Raw genomic sequence first — 18,340 nt, 5'->3', positions numbered from 1 at the left:
TCATATAATTATATAATTAATAGTATGTAATACGTATCATCATATAAATAATTACATATATTATATTTTTAAAACTTAATATGAAATATAAAAATTATAATTTGAGTTGGTATTTCAAATTGGGCTTTGTATTGTATTTTTCTTATATATATTGACAACATTTTTTTATAATGGACTTAATAACTTAAGCTCATTATTTTTTCTGTTTAATACTACTATATTTGTTTCTAAACAAAATTAATTTTTTTTAAAAGCCTACAATCCATGTTTCCAAACACACCAATTTTTTTTAATACTCTTATCCAAGTATCCAAACACACCGAAATTGTACTTCAGCTTTAATAAGATAGATGAGTTTTGCATTGTTCCTATTTTCATAATTTTTTATTTTGTAAAACTATTTATTTCATTAATTTGATAAATAGAAAAAGCAATAAAAGCAAAATGGGACACATATGGTATTATTCTACAGGGATAAACATACTAAAGTTTTGGTCAAAAATTTCCAATTTTTCCGAAATTCATTTCCATGATTGGAAGATTCATAAAGAAAAAAATCAATATATGTGTGTACATGTACATACACAAACAAGACCAACGCAATCAAATGTCAACAAATAACCAGAGTAAAGGTAAATTAATCTTATATTAATGTTTTCTTATTGAAGAAGACAACAAGTATGGAAGAATATTTCTTTTCAATATTCGTTATATTCTTACTCTTACTACATAAGTCCTTATTATATAAGAGTTTCTTCTAACATTTATATTGTACCAAACTATTTTGTAGGCTGTATTTTCTTCTATCATTTACTAAAGCTAAAATAATGGCAACAAAGAAATTTTCATCTCTTCTATTACTTTCTTTGATGGTGTTTGCTCTCATCATTTTGCCCATTGACTCAGCCTTTCCAGGTAAACATATTACTTTGTTTAGATATGGACTGTCTCAAGCCCCAAAAGAAAACTTTTCTAATCCAAATTTTCTCAATCCTTAAAAAATGTGTCTAGAGTCACTAAACACAGAACAAAAGTCCTCTCATATTTTAACCAAAAAAGTTCCATTCTTATATGCAATATGTTAAAATATTGAATTGATTTATCTTGGTACTTGATGTATTTTCAATTTTTTCTTACGATGAATCAATTAATCAGGATTATATTACAAATGTATGGTGGACGGATGTACACTCACACCAGCATGCGCGGCAAAATGCAAGTCTATGGGATTCCTTAGAGGAGGTGAATGTCGAATTTATAGTTATGGTGGTGCTTGTTGCTGCGAATGCACTGATAAATCATGTATAAATATCGTATCTAGTCCTTGTCCTTACTAATCAATACTTCAATCTTATATTGTCTTATCCAACGAAAAATTATCATCTCTTCTTGATTATATATATGTACTCTCAAATCACACCAACCTAATCTCAGCTGGCTATACGTATGAGAGATAGGAAATATAGGTTCGACCATCGATTGATCATATAATCGGGATAAATCTCATAACTAGTTCGACCATGGATCGATTATATAGCTCGATTGGATCTGAAATTTATTGAACTGAACAAAAACCATTAAATCATTAAAAGAATCATAACCCAACTATATAAAAAAATTTAGTTTAAATTTCAATGTTTGATATTTATTTATATTGTAATTGTGTATTATATTTATTAATATTATTTTAAAATTTATATAGTATTAAAATATATTAAATAAAATTATTAAACAAGATTTGGCCCAATCCAATCATATTAAACTGTGACATAAATATTTTCTGGCTTAGCTTCCGATCCGGTTTAAAAACAACTAGATTTTGACCCGCCCTTAAAAAGGGCGGGAATATTTTTTGTCGGAAAATTATTTTACGTAATAAAAATTATGATTTTTGATAAATTATATATTTAACTTTTTATTAAATTTATCTTAAATTTACTTATATGACTTATTTTTGTTATTTTGAATATGACTAAATTTTAGAAGACTCTAAATAATTCTAACCCGTAATATGATTTTATTTATTTAAACCGAATTTAAACTTATTTTACACTGATTTTTTAATTTAAATAAAATATTTTATATTTTCAACACTCTTGTATTGAAAAATTCATTTGTGCGTTTCAAAACATTTTCTATAATTTTATTAAATTAAATTTATGTGATTTAGTTTTTATTTTAAATGAAATTATTTTTAAGGAGTTGAGATAATTGAGAACCATATTATGATTTTGTTGATTTAATCATTTGTTATTTCAACTTGATTTTATTTTGAGGTTTCATTTAATAAATGTAATTAATAATGTAAAAGATTTTTTTGGAAAGATATGGTGTAAACATTTAGGAAACAAAATTTTCAAAAAGATTAAAAACTGAATTATATTAAATATTCTTTAATATAATTACAAAATAATGACTTTTGATTTGTTGCAAATAATGTTGGGAAAAAAATACATACAATTTCTATAATTACTTAGAAAATTTTCAAGGACATATTCATAAACAGTCATCTATCTGCTTTAATAGTATACATATGACCAGCTAAAACAAAGATTATATGTTTCATTTATTTTGTTTTATTTTAAAATAAACAAAATAAAAATATATTGATTCATCTAATCTACTAAATAAAATGTTAGGTTATTCGAATTGATGCTGTAATATTATATGCTTTGTTGAAAACAAATTTGACTTATGGAATTTAACGTTAGTGTTTTATTTGTTTATTTATAAAACAATTTTTTAACTTTAATTATTAGATAGTTTATAATATTATTTGAATTATGTTTTGTAAATACTTGACTATTTATAATTAATTAACATAACATTATTTGAACTATGTTTTGTAAGTACTTGACTATTTCTTAAAGTTAACATTTGGTTTTAATTGCTACAATTTTATTTCTTAAAATATATGATCGGAAATATAAATATTTTTTTTTGGGAGAGTTTTACTCCTATATAGGAGGAATATCTACGATTTAATATTTAGGAAATTTTAACTAAGAAGAATATCTTACTTTAGTAGTAGTTCCACAGACCTAGCTTATTAGTTATTTTGCAGATGTTATAGAATCTTTCAAATTTAAATGTGATATATGATTAGGAATAGATTTTATTATTCCAGATTTATTTTATTATCTTTCAAATATAGTTTTGTTTCCACCACTGTCGATTGAACTTTGTTTTACCATTAGTCAATCAATTATAAATACAGAGGAAAGTAAAAAATACATCGATCTAGCTAAACAAAATGAAAACAAACATGTACAAAAATGTACAATAAACCAAAACCCAAAAGAGCTTACTTTTTGTTAGTTGTGGGGTCAAACTTATCATATACCCAGAAATAGCTTTGGTTAATCGACAGTAGAGCATCAACCTAAAACACTTCTAAGAACAACCATTATCACCAGTTTTCATATTTAGATCGACATGCACTCATTGCAAACCAGCACCCATAATCTCAACAAAAATAATTGGTAAACCTAACTTAGAATCACAAAAACACAAATCACGTGCATATTCATCTCTATTTGAATCGCTAACAATCTTTAGATCAATCTATACAAAAAATGAGAAAGAGAGGAAGAAGATGGAGAAGGTGAGAACACAACGATGATGAGAATAAAAGATAAGAAAGAAAACGTAAATGATGGATTAACTTATATTATTAGATTTGTATATTAAGGGCATTTATTTAGCCACAACATGTTTTAATAGGTCCAAATTTAAATGATGCCATGATAAATTTTAAATAGGACTCTGTTTTAATAGATTAGATGGAATTTTTTCCATCAATCACTTGGCAACTCATAACAAATGAAATTTTATCTGCAAGGCCCATGAATACCTAGTCTCAAATAAACCGTCATTAAGATGGACATCTGTGATTTCCGTGTCTAGTAAACTGTACCATCAAATTAACATACCACGTCAGAGCATGGTTACCAACTTACCCTGCTCCATTTGTGCCTAATCTTTTGCTTTTACTCAATAACTCTTTTTAACCGCAATAAGTTTCTTTTCTATATCAGCTATTTCATTTATATAAATATTAAAATTACATAACAAAATATCCAGAACAATAAAACAACATAAATAAAATAATAAAAATACCATAGATTGGATGAAAAAATATACATGTTTTTTTTCCTTAAATGTCATCTTTTTTAACAGAGAAGCAACACATTTTCTTGTGATCTTCAAATTTATATCACATTGTTAATACCAGATTCTTTGGTTGTATAACATTGAACAAATCTTATATTATATCTATAGATATTTTTGAGGTTAGAATCTAATATACTGATTTATCCAAATTAAATGGAAAATGAAATTGCCAATGTTCAACGATTATATAAATATACTTATTCATATTTTTTTGTTAGAATCCAATATACTGATTCATTCAAAATAAAGAGAATATATATCTCAAAACCTGAATCATTGAATAAACACCATCATCTTCTTTCGTAGTTTTTTTGCTGGATTATTTTCCATTAATAAAAGTAAGATAAACAAAAGATTGCGAGAACATTTAGTAAGTTTAAATATATAAACCCCCAAACTTTCTTTCGCATTCCAAAGAAACTGGTCGTCGAACATAGACATAGTGGCCATTCCTGAGATAACAGATGCATAGTGGATGCAGCCCATGCAGCATTCTCGAATCGACTTTGTAACTATTCCGATTTAAATTTGGAAAAAAATGTGAACGATCAATTGACAAATAGGATCGTAAAGAACTCATGGAATCGTAACTGATGTGAGAATCAATATAGTTAATATTGATGTAGTCTTCAGAGAATGATTTCAGGAAGAAAATAAACCAATGAAAAAGTGGTTGATATCGTATAATTTGTGTGAATCTCAAACTCTTTTATTTTTTTTCTTCTTCCACATTGCTATTACAGAAAGTGTGGATAAGTTGGCTTCTACTGTAGAAAGCTGTGATGAAGATTGACAAATGAAAAAATACAGATCATCGCCAATAAAAAGAGCAGTTACAACTTTTTTTTACACAGTAAATTTCAAATGCTTCGAAGAAACCTTTTTTTTTTAAACTAAAGAAACTTTATTTGCTCTTTACTGTTTATCTTCTTAGTAAGTTTGAATATAGGTTTCGATAGTTAAAATTTTCAATTGTAGGCATCGTTGGAGTAATTATGAAAGAGTGATATGTGAGAGTAATTTTTAGTTGGGCAGATTATGAACCAGTTGTCTTTTTTCATGCGATGATGAGAGTTTGTTGTAAATGAATATTAGATTTTGATCCGCGCTTTCAAAGCACGGAATAGTTTAATGTTGGAAAAAATTCATTAACAATGTCACAATTATTTTGTTATTTAGTAATTTTTTTATCTGTTTAAAATATATTTTCATTTAAATCAGTGCTTTTGACCCGATTCGAATCCGCAGTCGAATCGGTAATCTCATATGTAATCTGGTTTGGATGTTCAAAAATATCCTTTATTATAACCCGATAAATGAGCAAAAAATTGTTAAATCCCGAAATAAACCAATTGAACCAATGGATTACATTTTTCTTCAATTTGGTTAAATTGAAAATTATGAAGTCTTGAAGTTAATTTTAATATATGCATTATATATTTAAATACTTATTAATTTAATCTTCTTTTTATCATATTTCATAATTCTGACTTACAAAAAATGTTTAAATATCCTTTTCAATACTATTATGTGAAAAGGATATTTTTAAAACTCTGCTATATTTTTAAAACATGATTTTCTTGTATTTTTAATATTGATATATAGAATTATATATTAGAATTAAACTATAGACCCATGGTTCACTCGCAACTAATCTAATAATCAAATGACCAAAATATTCATGTTCATTTCCAACTGGGTTTAAAAAACATATTTTATTAATTTTTACCAAAATGATATATGATTTTATATACTAATTCTTTGTATATTATTCATATTTAAAATTTAATATTATTTATTGGTTCTTCTGATTATCATGGGTAATCCACAATCAGGTATATTCCTAATCTATATAAATTGGAAATTTTTAAAAATGTTTTCTCTAGTTATAGGTATGTTTTTCTTCACAAACTTCACAAACTTTTATCTAAATTACACCCCCACCCCCCCACCACCCCACCACCCCCCCCCCCCCCCCCCTCGTATGAAATCCCCTATATTCCCTTGTAGATCATCGTTTTGAAAAGAATGTATATTTTATCCTTTATCTTTTATTTGAACTATATTTTACATTGAAATATAAAAGAAAATATAGAAGAAAATAATATTTAAGTACAAATTTTACAAAGAATTACGTTCCATGTCTCGCTCATTACAAATGTTGCAGACTAATGTTAATAAAGTAAACCGAATAGTAGAACCAAACTATTTGTGCAATTTTATTATACATAGCTTATGCTTAAAAATTAAAATAAATATACTTATATTTTCTTTGTATCGTGAATATGTAAAAATAACTTAACTTATATTTAATAATATGTACAAAGAACTCTAACAAAATGTTTCAAGTATGGCATTTTAAGACACATCTTTTCTAAAATATATTGAATTATAAATAAAGAATAATTGATGATCACTTGATGTCCGGTTAAGTCGATGTGGTTTATTAAGTGTTTAAACCGAATTGATTGAATAGTCAATCTAATCCCTGACATATTAAAAGAGAATCATTACAACATTTGAAATAACCATTAGTCATCACCACAATGGTTCTTAGAATCCTTAGATAAATATGTTGATTCATCTAAATATATAATAAGTTTTTAACATTGTCTTGGATTTTCTTCCTACTACAGGTGCTAGAGTCACTCTCTAAGTATTGCGTTTTGTTACATGCAAGGGTTGATCCCACGACTTTCTCAGTTACATGTATCTTTTCATTTTAAACGTCTAGGACTATAGATTTACTTATCAGTTTATCACTCTATCTGGTATAAGACATTAGTGTGCGTATTGTTGATTTTCTTGAGTTCCTTACATCGGTGTTTTAAGTCCAATATGCCTATATTCCTTGTATCACAGCCATTGGATCCAATGGTGTACATGTTTAGAGTAATGGTAAAGATTATATGTATTAATTTTTTTTTTAAGACAAAGAGTATTGAAAGCAAAAAGTGCAAAGTTTTGGTTTTTTCCTTTGTTCAGATGGATTTATAGGTCCTGTAGACCTCACGTCCGGCTTAAAAAAGGCATGGTTGGGAGTTCATATACTTGTACGTGGTATCTTTGCTTCTCTACTTCCCTTGTAATGTTCTTGGTCCTTATATACAATTCTCATTTTGTAGGAAACAACTGCAAGCATCTTGGAAGAAAACAGTGATGGGACTGCTGAAATTAAAGGTTATACTTGGAGCCGGTTCTGTTGAGGCAAAAAAGAAGGATGGAAAGGACCTGAAAAATAGAATTTGGGAATGATCTCGAATTGATTGTCATAAAAAGATTGACCCAGATTTTTAATTGGATTGAGAAGAGGTTTCCTGCATCTTCTAGGTTCTATGAGGTAGCATCCAAGGCTTTGATGATTCAAGAATGTTTATCATGAACAAATCTGCTGGGGAGATTGTCATCGGTGAGAAGGTGATAAAGAAGCTGCAGGTTTTGCTGGTGTCGTGACTATTGTCTGCTTTTGCATCCCTACTCTCTTGAAGAATTATAAGTGGCTAATTTTCTTGATCAATATAGAAGAAAAAGTGGAGGTGAAGGAGGTTCTGAGGTCTCTGGAGGAAAAAATGTTGGAAAATTCAAACGATATCAAACTTCTTCAGCTGGAGGCCTCAACAATGAGGGAATTGAGTTATGTGATGGAAACCTCTTCTTCGGCAAATACAAACGATATCAAACTTCTTCAGCTGGAGGCCTCAAAAATGAGGGAATAGAGATCTGTGATGGAGGAGCTTTCTCTCTCTTGCTTTAGAGAGAGATTTCTCTCTCGACCTTTTCCTCTGTTTATCATTTCTATATCTTTTAGAGGAAAGGTTAGAGATTAGCTCCTCTGTTTTGATGTAATATATTCGATCCAAGGATCGATTTTCTTTTCCGTTTGCGGATCTAGATTTCGCATAGGCGAATTTGTACTTTCGCAAGGCGATTTTCTTTTTGTTGTGTTTTTCTTCGATCCAAAACAGAGCATCTCTTAAAGTTTCATCCTTTATCTCTGTTTTCTTTGGATTGAATAATAATTGTCAAAGCTTCAACTCTCTCCTTCTTGTTATATCCCGGCTGCTTCCCTTGAAGTTTCCTTTAATTGTTGGTTATGCTCAGTCTCTATCTTCCGACGATATCAACCTTTGCAGTACATCTTTCCGGCAAAGTTTTCTTAGGAGATTCAGATTCGAGTTTTGCTAAATAACTTTGTTGTTTTCAATCCGACCTAAGAATAGTCAAAGCTTGCAAATAGGCAGGTGTTTTGGCAATGGCGGCTTCAAAGCTATAGAAGTTATTAGGAGATTTTCACATCCAACAAATAGAAAGAACCTACTAGGGAACAGAGGCGCACAGAGAATGAAGGCAAAATTGAGATCGGGAGTTGATGAGGCACTAATCTGAGTACGAATCGACACTGACGGAGACGGAGAAGCATCGGTGCAGCGGATCAGTGGCGGAGCGGTGGCGAAGCGGCGCTGGACATTGCAGACTCATGCATGAAAGCCGCGTGGCTCATACGTGTTACTGAGACGCTTAGAATCAACACGTGTTCTCAACTGTGTCAGTTTATGGGCTAAAAATTGTATTCACGTTAATTTTGATATTGGGCCTCTATGTTTATAGCCCGACTCTTGTAAACATGCCCTATGGGCTGTTAAATGAAATGGGTTGACAAAAAAAAAAGAGATCTGTGATGAAAGCCTTTCCTCTTCATCGTACGGACAATAATGCCAGAATAGCCCGCCAGGAGCTTGACATGGCCATGCATACCCTTAAGTTCAACAAAGTGATGCGGGGTTTGTAGACCCACTCTTTACTTAGAACAAGTCGTGTTACTCTCTTTACTTAGGAATACTGTAAACAAAATGAGTGTAACCATGCGTGTCGTGTTACAACCCTTTACTTAGATGCGTGTCAACAAAATGATGAGCCTTAGCATTTATTTTGTTGACACGCATCTAAGTAAATGGAGGTGAAGGAGGGTCTGAGGTCTCTGGAGGAAAAAATGAATGTTGGAAAACTCAAACGATATCAAACTTTTTCAGCTGGAGGCCTCAACAATGAGGGAATTGAGTTCTGTGATGGAAACCTCTTCTTCGGCAAATACAAACGATATCAAACTTCTTCAGCTGGAGGCCTCAAAAATGAGGGAATAGAGATCTGTGATGGAAGCCTTTCCTCTTCATCATACGGACAATAATGCCAGAATAGCCCGCCAGGAGCTTGACATGGCCATGCATACCCTTAAGATCAACAAAGTGATGCGGGGTTTGTAGACCCACTCTTTACTTAGAACAAGTCGTGTTACTCTATTTACTTAGGAATACTGTAAACAAAATGAGTGTCAACATGCGTGTCGTGTTACAACCCTTTACTTAGATGCGTGTCAACAAAATGATGAGCCTTAGCATTTATTTTGTTGACACGCATCTAAGTAAATGGAGGTGAAGGAGGGTCTGAGGTCTCTGGAGGAAAAAATGAATGTTGGAAAACTCAAACGATATCAAACTTTTTCAGCTGGAGGCCTCAACAATGAGGGAATTGAGTTCTGTGATGGAAACCTCTTCTTCGGCAAATACAAACGATATCAAACTTCTTCAGCTGGAGGCCTCAAAAATGAGGGAATAGAGATCTGTGATGGAAGCCTTTCCTCTTCATCATACGGACAATAATGCCAGAATAGCCCGTCAGGAGCTTGACATGGCCATGCATACCCTTAAGTTCAACAAAGTGATGCGGGGTTTGTAGACCCACTCTTTACTTAGAACAAGTCGTGTTACTCTCTTTACTTAGGAATACTGTAAACAAAATGAGTGTAACCATGCGTGTCGTGTTACAACCCTTTACTTAGATGCGTGTCAACAAAGTGATGCGGGGTTTGTAGACCCACTCTTTGATTACAAATACAACCGAGAGAAGGTAAATAAAAACCTACAGATGCATCAGTCAGTGTCATCTTGTTCAACCTGTCTGACTTTTCATCCTCTCCTATAAAATATAGTCATTTTATTACAAAAGTTCAAGCTAAGTTTAAGATCGAGAAAAAGAGAGAAGAACTTTTTACCAGAGAAGTACACAAGCAACAGCTTCTTCTTGTCCTTAGCTTCAGCCAATGCTTCCCTAACAGACCCTTAAACGTGAGAGATTCCATCCTACCAAACCTACATTTGAAAAAGAAAAAAAAAGTATTTTTTTAAGTTAAACCCTAAATTCATCTGAGAAGAGGATCGATCAGAAACCTAGACCCAGAAAAACGATAGAACCTTACCTTGATTCGAGAAGCTAGCAAAAATTTCCCAGAAGAATCGAGAGAAAAAGTAGAGGTTTTGAGTGTCGAACTCTTCGGACGCAAAGCAACGACGAAGGAAGAAGAAAAGAACGTGTGGTTCCCAGAAGGGAATCCCCATGGATCTGGATCTCCGTTAGCTTTCGCTGCTCGTGGAAGGCCTCTCCTCCCTCCTAGCTTCCGCCTGATCCTCCTAACTCTACCATCTCTGCGGTTGAGTTCCCACCCATTACTTTCTGGTCCTGTTCCCTGCTGTGCTGACATTTTGCAAGCTGCTTCCTCTATGGTCGCGGCAAGCTCAGACACACACATGGAAGACCTGCAAACTACTACTACTGCATCGTCAGAGAAAAATATTACTACTGGAACTGGATCTGACTCCAGATCTGGGCAAATAGTAGATGAAAATTTTAATATTCATCACTTGAAGAATACTTCACCTCTGCTTACTAGTAAGGCTGCTGGTTCTTTTGTCACCTCTTCTTCGCTTGTGACTTCTCGAGCCAATTGTGGCAGCAAGTTGCAAGGCTCTGTCTTCTTGCTTGCCAAGCCACAATTTACTTCTTGTGGTCTGAGAGAAACAATCGGTTACACAGAAACTGCTACCGATCGTCATCCTCGGTTCTCTCCTTGATAGACTTAACCATTCGAAACAGAGTTGCAAGTTTCAGACAATCAAGTCCCTCCCTGTCATCATCGATGTTTCGCCTTTGGATCTCTTGATCTATTGATGTGCGCTACGCTTTTGACGTTACCACTGATGCTACGGTTTGATGGAACCGGTTCAATTACTTTTCTATATGCGCTAAGACAATTAATTACTCTCTGGGCTATCTTAATATTTCTAGTTTATTGGGCTAAGATTCCCTCGTGGCATTTGCCTGAACTGAACTGCCTTATAGCATCTCCAATAAGTCTCCTCATTTTAAATGGGGTCTACCCTCAAAATAAAGGAATGAATGGGTGATTCTCCAATAGTGACCCTCAAATTTTTTTCTTAAAAATTTATATTTTACACGTTAATCTTCAATTTAAATAATAATTAATTATAACCATTAAAATTTAATAAATAAAAATAAGCACATATTAATATATGATATTAACATAATTAATAAATACCTCTTTTTCCAATAACGTGAGGATCCTGCGACGATAGCGAATTTGGCTTGAAGAACTCCAAAAGCTCGTTCAACATCTTTCCGACATGATTCTTGTCTTCAATTTTATATTTGTCTAAAATTTTCGAAATGTATTGTGGAAAATAATATGTTAATATTATTTTTTATTAATATCATTATATTGGTATACAATATTTATTAATATATTATTATTATTTAAAAATAATTTTATAAGATCAGAATTATAATATTTAAGTGCTAATATAATTATAATAGTATAACGCTTCATAAGAAATAATAAGTATACAATCATAAGACATATATAAATAGAAGGATTAAAGTGAAAAGTAAATAGTGTTTTAAGGGCCTCAACAGTGCTCCCTCAAATTTGAGGATCTACTGTTCACCCTTTAAAATTTGAAGGGATAAGGGTCTGTTGGAATGCAAAAACCCTTAAAAAAATAAGAGGATAGGGGTCTGTTGGAGATGCTCTTATAGGCTTGTATTTTCGGTTATAGGCTTGTATTTGCCTGAACTGCTTATAGGCTTGTATTTTCGGTTATTTTAATCTAATAGCAAACCAGTTCTCAAAAAAAAAAGTCCGTAAATAGTACTAAACAGTAACTTTAAGAAAAAAACTATACAATATAATTAATAACAAAAACAGCCTACAATCTCACCTTATTTATGGTAATCAATACCATTAAAACCATAAATTTATTCAGAATCCATTTATATAGCAATACATTAATAAAAACTTTTCTGTGTTACTTTATATGATTAATAGAGGTATGGTGTTTTGTTTCGATCAATCAATATATTTTATACTCCCTTTTTATATTATAAATAGTTAAAAAAAAATTGTTTATTTAAAATATATGTAGTTTTCATTATTCCATGTAATTTTTATTTTTATTGGATATAATGTGACCGATCAAATAATATAGATTTATTATGATTGGTTTAACTATACCTCACTTATATACCAAATGCTGTTTTGAAAATAGATAATATGTTTGTTAGTCTTGGTGCTTTCAACTAAAACTACCTACATAAATAAATAGAGAGAGAGAGAGAGAGAGAGAGAGAGAGAGAGAGAGAGAGAGAGAGAGAGAGAGGAGAGAGAGAGAGAGAGAGAGAGAGAGAGAGAGAGAGAGAGAGAGAGAGAGAGAGAGAGAGAGAGAGAGAGAGAGAGAGAGAGAGAGAGAGAGAGAGAGAGAGAGAGAGAGAGAGAGAGTATTCACAGTTTTCGAATAATAGTAATGCTTGTTCTTCACATGTTAATAGAACTTTTCAACCATTAATGTGTTTTTATAGTTGTCGAATCATATTAATGCTTTTTCTTCTTCTATGTTTTATCATATTTTACATATTTTGTACATTATTTTATATTTTGCCATCTTTACATTATTATATAAATATGAAATTTAGGGTTTCGATCATATTTTTATGTATAATTAAATCATTTACATATTGCCTTGGATTTTCAAACCATAGAGTAGTCAATTCCGGTTGTCCCGGTCCGTCCTAGCCCAAATCTGCTAAGCACATAAATATTTGAATCCGGTCTGAAAATATTTCGGACCTATAATTCAAAACACATTCTATCTATTTACATGTTATATGGTTTATCAGATCTTTGGGTTTATCGAAAAACAATTTGTCGTTATCACTTATATTGTTTTAAATACATGTGAATCCTTATGGAGAAATATCCTAGGATAGTTCTAATTTTTTTGTCACAAATATAACTTTTGGAATCAAAATGACTAAAATGTTTAATTAAAGAGATAAATATATAATTATACCCGTAAAGTTAACTAATTTATACCTTATGGTTAAGAGTTAAGGGTATAGTTTTGAGATTGAAGTTTTTAAATTTTATAACAAAAAATATATTAGAAATTAAAAATTTAAAATAAAAATTCAAAAAAAGAATTAAAAAAAAGTTAAAAAATAGTTCAAATTTGAAAACATATAATTCGAATCTATAAAAAGTATCTTTTCTATAAAAATTATTTGTATATCTATAAAAAGTTTCAACTTTTGTTTTAAAATGTAAAGTACGTTTAAACTTTTCTTCTTTCTCTGTGTTGATAGCCGACAAAACCAATGGAGCTCTTTCCAACTGAAGACAGGATCTCTGCGCAATAGGATCTGACGACAACTCCTGCAGCGTCTTCCTCATCTTCACCTCTCTTAATCTTCTTTCCTCCGGATCCACACAATCCATATAGATTTGCATTTGCTCAAAGACCTCTGGAGCGAAAATGTTAGGAGATGGTTCAAAACCCGTGGTATAGTTGGCGCCATTAGAGGCATCAATTTCTCTACAAGATCATTGTGATGTCCTCTCCCACCCGAAGAGTGTACCTCTGTTTCCTTCTGCCTAACCACCACACCTTTGCCTTGAGATCGCAATCCTTGCAACAGAGGGCACTTCGGTTTTTCATGAGATAAACGGAAACAATGGAAGCACTTCTTCTTCACTGTTCATATTCCACATCAACGTACTCAATTCGACCACCAGGTAGGGTCAAGGACTTCTTATCACGTAGAGGTTGGTTGACATCCAAAACCACTTGGACTCTTACATAATCCCAAAGATGAGGCTTTGAAGGATCAAACTCAATCAACTTAACATGACCAATACCATCAGCAACTGCATCTATGGTCTTCAACCGGAGGTAGTTAACTGGAAGGTTGTGGTGCAATCGAATCCAGATCTTTGCCGTTTGTAAGTAGTTCGGCGGTGGTGTTTCAACCCATCTCTCCATGGCCATACCCCAATCATCAAAAGTCCAAAACCCCTGTCTCAGCACCATCTCGATATCGATTTCAAGTTCAAAGATGAATTGGAACCTTTCCTTTGATAACGCAATGCCTCTAACTCGTTCATACACCTTCCAAATCTTTGGCATTGTCCTTAGCATTCTACCCATGTTCTGGCAAGATGGATTTAGAAGACGCCCCAAGATGCTCCTTTCTCCTTGTTCAATCGCACAATAGTCATCATCCTCCGGAATGATGATTGATTTGTCTTCTCCAAGCGACATCCCTTGTAACACTTCGGCCAAACTCGCGTCCATTAGCAATAAGAAGAGAGGTTTTGCTCGATAATTTCCGGAAGAAAGAGATTTGTATGCTGGTGTCAATAACAGCGGCCCACAGAACCCTAGATAAATACATAACTCCTTCAAATATTTTTTGGAAAAAAGGATATTTTCCAAAGATTTGCGAAGATCTCTAAGAGAATTTTGGAAATTTTCCAAGCTTATCCAAATCGCAGCAGAGAAGATCTCTCTCTGACCAGAAGCTCCGCAAGGATTAGCACAAAGACTCTTTCCACGGGAGAAGATAGGGTTCACCCTCCAATCCTCTTCGATTCGCCGTTGAACCAAGAAGATAGAGATCAATCTCTCGACTTCATCAAATCGCCTCCGAATCGCAAATGGCCACCAAATCGCAAATCGCCTTGGAGCCATATATGATTCTTATTATCAAACTTTTTGTTATTTACATTTCTATGCCACTGAAATTATTAATAATCTTTCATTTTAATAATGTTGTCTTTTTGGATTAACTAATGCATATTCCTAACTATAATTTCGCCAAAAACAAAAATGGAAACAATAACTTCAAGTCTTCAATGTAATCTGTTGTTTTGATTAAATTGCAGTGTAAAAAGTCTCAGGAAAATGGATATAATAACCAAGCTTACCTTTCTTCTTCACCTACACTGTAATAAATCGGATGACTTCAAAGTAATCTGTTTTTAATAACTGTAACCTGCATTTTTATTCTTCATCTCTAGTTTGATGGACCTATTTTACATAGCGATAGATGATAACTTTAGTTTTTTTTTTTTAAAGATAAAAAGTCATTAATTCAAATCTTCTTTCATATCATACTCTATGAATAATTATTCCTGCAAAACTCCAATGTTTCAGTCACGTTATCAGAAAGCAAAGCATCATATGGATACATTAATGTAACCTATAACAGTAGCAAGATACATATATATTTTATGTAAATGTATAAAATTTAAATCATCTATACGACTATACCAAACGATGATCTAATCTTTCTAAACCAACCAAATCAATAAAATTCATAAGCTTAACAGATATCTTTGCTGAGTGTATCCAAACCTATAATCAATATCAAATCTTTAACATACCTATAAACATAGAAACTGTAGCCTAGAATTTCGCTAAACTTCTATATTTATGTAATTTACAATTTAAAATTAGCCTTTAGTTTTCAAACTTATTTACGTTTCCATATCACTGATTAATTATTAAATCGCCTATTTAAATGTTTATATTTTCTGTTTTATTAATGCATTTTCCTAAATTGAAGTACAATAAATTAAGTGTCATTTATTTTAGAAATACTTTTTATAATCTAGCTAAACATTAAATTACATTTAATCAAGGGAAATTTGGAAAAATACATTTATATGAGATTCAAATTTGAAAACTACATTACTATCCATTTCTTTTTGAAAACTACCTTTTTGTTTATACAAAATGACTAAATTATCCAATCAGTATACTTTTACAATCTTGTCATGTACAAGACGATTCTCCCGTCTAGGAAAACTAGCAACATATACCATCGCTCATCTTTTGGTTTGTTAACTACAAAAAAGTCTGTGTGTATCACCAGCGTAATCATGCAGAGTCTCTAAATTTTTTGTCACATGAACTAACTTTCATTGAAATCCACTTTCTCATTGGCTGCCATTGTAACTAATTGTACAGCTATTCCATCTACATTTAAAAGTATCTTATTCAACGTGCAGTTGAACACTGAGGAAAGGGATGTCACCTAAACTGTTCAGCTTATGGAACAAGAACAAGATTCGAGATATGTTTTGTTCACGAAACGGAAAACAGAGGAACCCTGACTTATGATGAGATGATTCCTAGAGGTAGAAAAGGACTAAAAAAGTTTCAGGTTAAAACTTGTAACAAAACGTCCATTGAACTATACATGGACTAATAAAATAACATATCAAGTTACACTTCATTTCGTTTTTATATTTTTAGAAAAGACAAAACTAAGAAGACAAAATTTAGATATTCTACAAAATTTAGATAAAGAACAAAACAGAGATAATAAATGATTGAATGAAAGCAAAGAGCTATTCTACAATACTCCGCTATTTATATATTACCTTCTCCTTACAACATAAAGATCCAAATATTAAGTTACAAAAACCAAGAATACAAATTTATCAAATCAGCTTTTCCGTAAGAATATTGATCCCTGAACTCATCAAACATACCAGTACAGTCTATTTCCAATGCATAATTTATGAGATCCAGTGAAGAATGCAACATAAAGTTCTTTCATGTACCATCATATGTATAAAGTATAGTAATTTTCGTCAAAGGGACATTACTGAATATCGTATACGATGTACCTGATCAGCATAATTCACTTAATAAGGACGTATGAATATTCTGGTTTATAACTTATATGATTTAAGTCTTTGTGATTCAATAAGGTGTATTAGATTTTGATAAACTTCAAAACACGAGCAAAAAACATATGAACCCAGAAACACATAAATAATTTTGATTTAAATTTAATTCTTCTTAAAAAATCAAATCAAAACGAGGGTAAAATGTCATTTTACATACAAGAAAGTGTAGTTTTCAAAAAATATAAAACAAGTGTATTTGTCAAATTTCAAAACACAAATAAGATACTTTTCAAATTATCCCTTTAATCAATGCCAAAAATGTAAAAAGATGTCCATTATGTAATAACTTATGAGAAATATATGAATTGTGTTATTGATATGGAAAGAGTTACATAGCTTTATATAGTAGAACTATATGAGTCAAACAATAATATGAAGATATTATAATCATTAAGAAGAATATATGATGGAGTGATTATAGTGATTGAGTGCATCATATGAGGATGATTGTATACTCTTTCCATGATACGCCCCTTCAAGCTCAAGGGGGTAATGAAGCCAAGATAGCAGAAGCAGCGGCTTGAGATTGACATCTTTAAGAAAATATGATAGGAGATAAGAAGAAGCCTTGCGCTTGAACCATACGGTGAGACGGACTTGTAGCTTGGATTGATTTAGACACGGACGACTATACTAGTCGTGTGGAAGCATATAGCTTGATGGAGTCATAAATGACTTGACCACATATCAACTTCGTAGTTGCGGAAAAAGTAGATGTGTGCACACCTAGACTAGAGATGCAGAAGAAATGGAACGTTGGCTTTATAAATCACAACAAGAGCACTTTGGCTTGATAAAAAGAAAAATAACAAATGAGAACCAAGAGATTAAGAAAACTTGAAATATAAAGAAGAAGAAAACCAAAAATGTGAAAATCTAAATAAAAGCTACGGAAACATGTTTATCTTGAGTTTGATCGGTGGATCAAAACTCACAAAATAACCTGCTCTGATACCATAATAATAACTTATGAGAAATATATGAATTGTGTTATTGATATGGAAAGAGTTACATAGCTTTAATTATAGTAGAACTATATGAATCAAACAATAAATATGAGAGCATATAATCATTAAGAAAGAATATATGAGGAGTGATTATAGTGATTGAGTGCATCATATGAGTTATGGATTGATACTCTTTCCCTGATATTATGATGGATTGATTATTTTTAATTTTGGTATGATTAACTACTTCAAAAAATACAAAAAAATGTTATAAAATACATAATATAAAATACAAAATAATAAATGATATATTGAATTTTATATAAATAAAATATAA

General features: G+C 31.5%; 3 protein-coding genes and 1 long non-coding RNA gene across 5 annotated transcripts; 2 read left to right on the top strand and 2 right to left on the bottom strand.

The window, feature by feature from the left end:
• The first annotated feature begins 827 nt into the window (after window positions 1-827).
• Window positions 828-1,337, top strand: LOC130509923 (defensin-like protein 90). The gene is made up of 2 exons (XM_057006237.1): window positions 828-915; window positions 1,156-1,337. Exons 1-2 carry the CDS (start codon window positions 828-830, stop codon window positions 1,335-1,337), a joined length of 270 nt encoding a protein of 89 aa, XP_056862217.1.
• Window positions 1,338-6,613: 5,276 nt separating this feature from the next.
• On the top strand, window positions 6,614-8,491 carry LOC130509501 (uncharacterized). Its single transcript, XR_008943516.1, has 2 exons — window positions 6,614-7,226; window positions 7,299-8,491. It is a non-coding gene; the product is annotated as an uncharacterized LOC130509501 (long non-coding RNA).
• Window positions 8,492-9,959: 1,468 nt separating this feature from the next.
• LOC108838884 (uncharacterized) lies at window positions 9,960-11,283 on the bottom strand. Of its 2 annotated transcripts, none has more exons than XR_001947594.2 (4): window positions 10,885-11,283; window positions 10,427-10,770; window positions 10,223-10,319; window positions 9,960-10,146 (listed from the first exon to the last, which is right to left on the bottom strand). XR_001947594.2 is itself a non-coding variant. In XM_057005619.1 (4 exons), exons 1-3 carry the CDS (start codon window positions 11,058-11,060, stop codon window positions 10,311-10,313), a joined length of 522 nt encoding a protein of 173 aa, XP_056861599.1. In that variant the 5' UTR covers window positions 11,061-11,279; the 3' UTR covers window positions 9,960-10,146; window positions 10,223-10,310. The 2 variants fall into 2 exon arrangements, 1 of the variants encoding a protein (XP_056861599.1); XM_057005619.1 differs by having other exon boundaries at window positions 10,427-10,763; window positions 10,885-11,279.
• Window positions 11,284-14,048: 2,765 nt separating this feature from the next.
• LOC108831270 (uncharacterized protein At4g02000-like) lies at window positions 14,049-14,651 on the bottom strand. Its single transcript, XM_057006236.1, has one exon. The coding sequence runs from the start codon at window positions 14,649-14,651 to the stop codon at window positions 14,049-14,051; it is 603 nt and encodes a 200-aa protein (XP_056862216.1).
• Window positions 14,652-18,340: the final 3,689 nt, after the last annotated feature.

Source organism: Raphanus sativus, chromosome 3 (assembly GCF_000801105.2).
Source record: "Raphanus sativus cultivar WK10039 chromosome 3, ASM80110v3, whole genome shotgun sequence".
NCBI lineage: Eukaryota > Viridiplantae > Streptophyta > Magnoliopsida > Brassicales > Brassicaceae > Raphanus > Raphanus sativus.
Note: the sequence above shows the minus strand (reverse complement) of the source record. Positions and strands in the feature narration are given on the sequence as shown.

Coding starts and splice junctions, on each gene's coding strand:
- LOC130509923 (XM_057006237.1), top strand. CDS start 828: ATGGCAACAAAGAAATTTTCATCTCTTCTATTACTTTCTTTGATGGTG. Junction 916..1,155: donor CATTGACTCAGCCTTTCCAG/GTAAACATATTA, acceptor TCAATTAATCAG/GATTATATTACAAATGTATG.
- LOC108838884 (XM_057005619.1), bottom strand. CDS start 11,060: ATGACGATCGGTAGCAGTTTCTGTGTAACCGATTGTTTCTCTCAGACC. Junction 10,764..10,884: donor AGCCTTACTAGTAAGCAGAG/GTGAAGTATTCT, acceptor AGTAGTTTGCAG/GTCTTCCATGTGTGTGTCTG.
- LOC108831270 (XM_057006236.1), bottom strand. CDS start 14,651: ATGGACGCGAGTTTGGCCGAAGTGTTACAAGGGATGTCGCTTGGAGAA.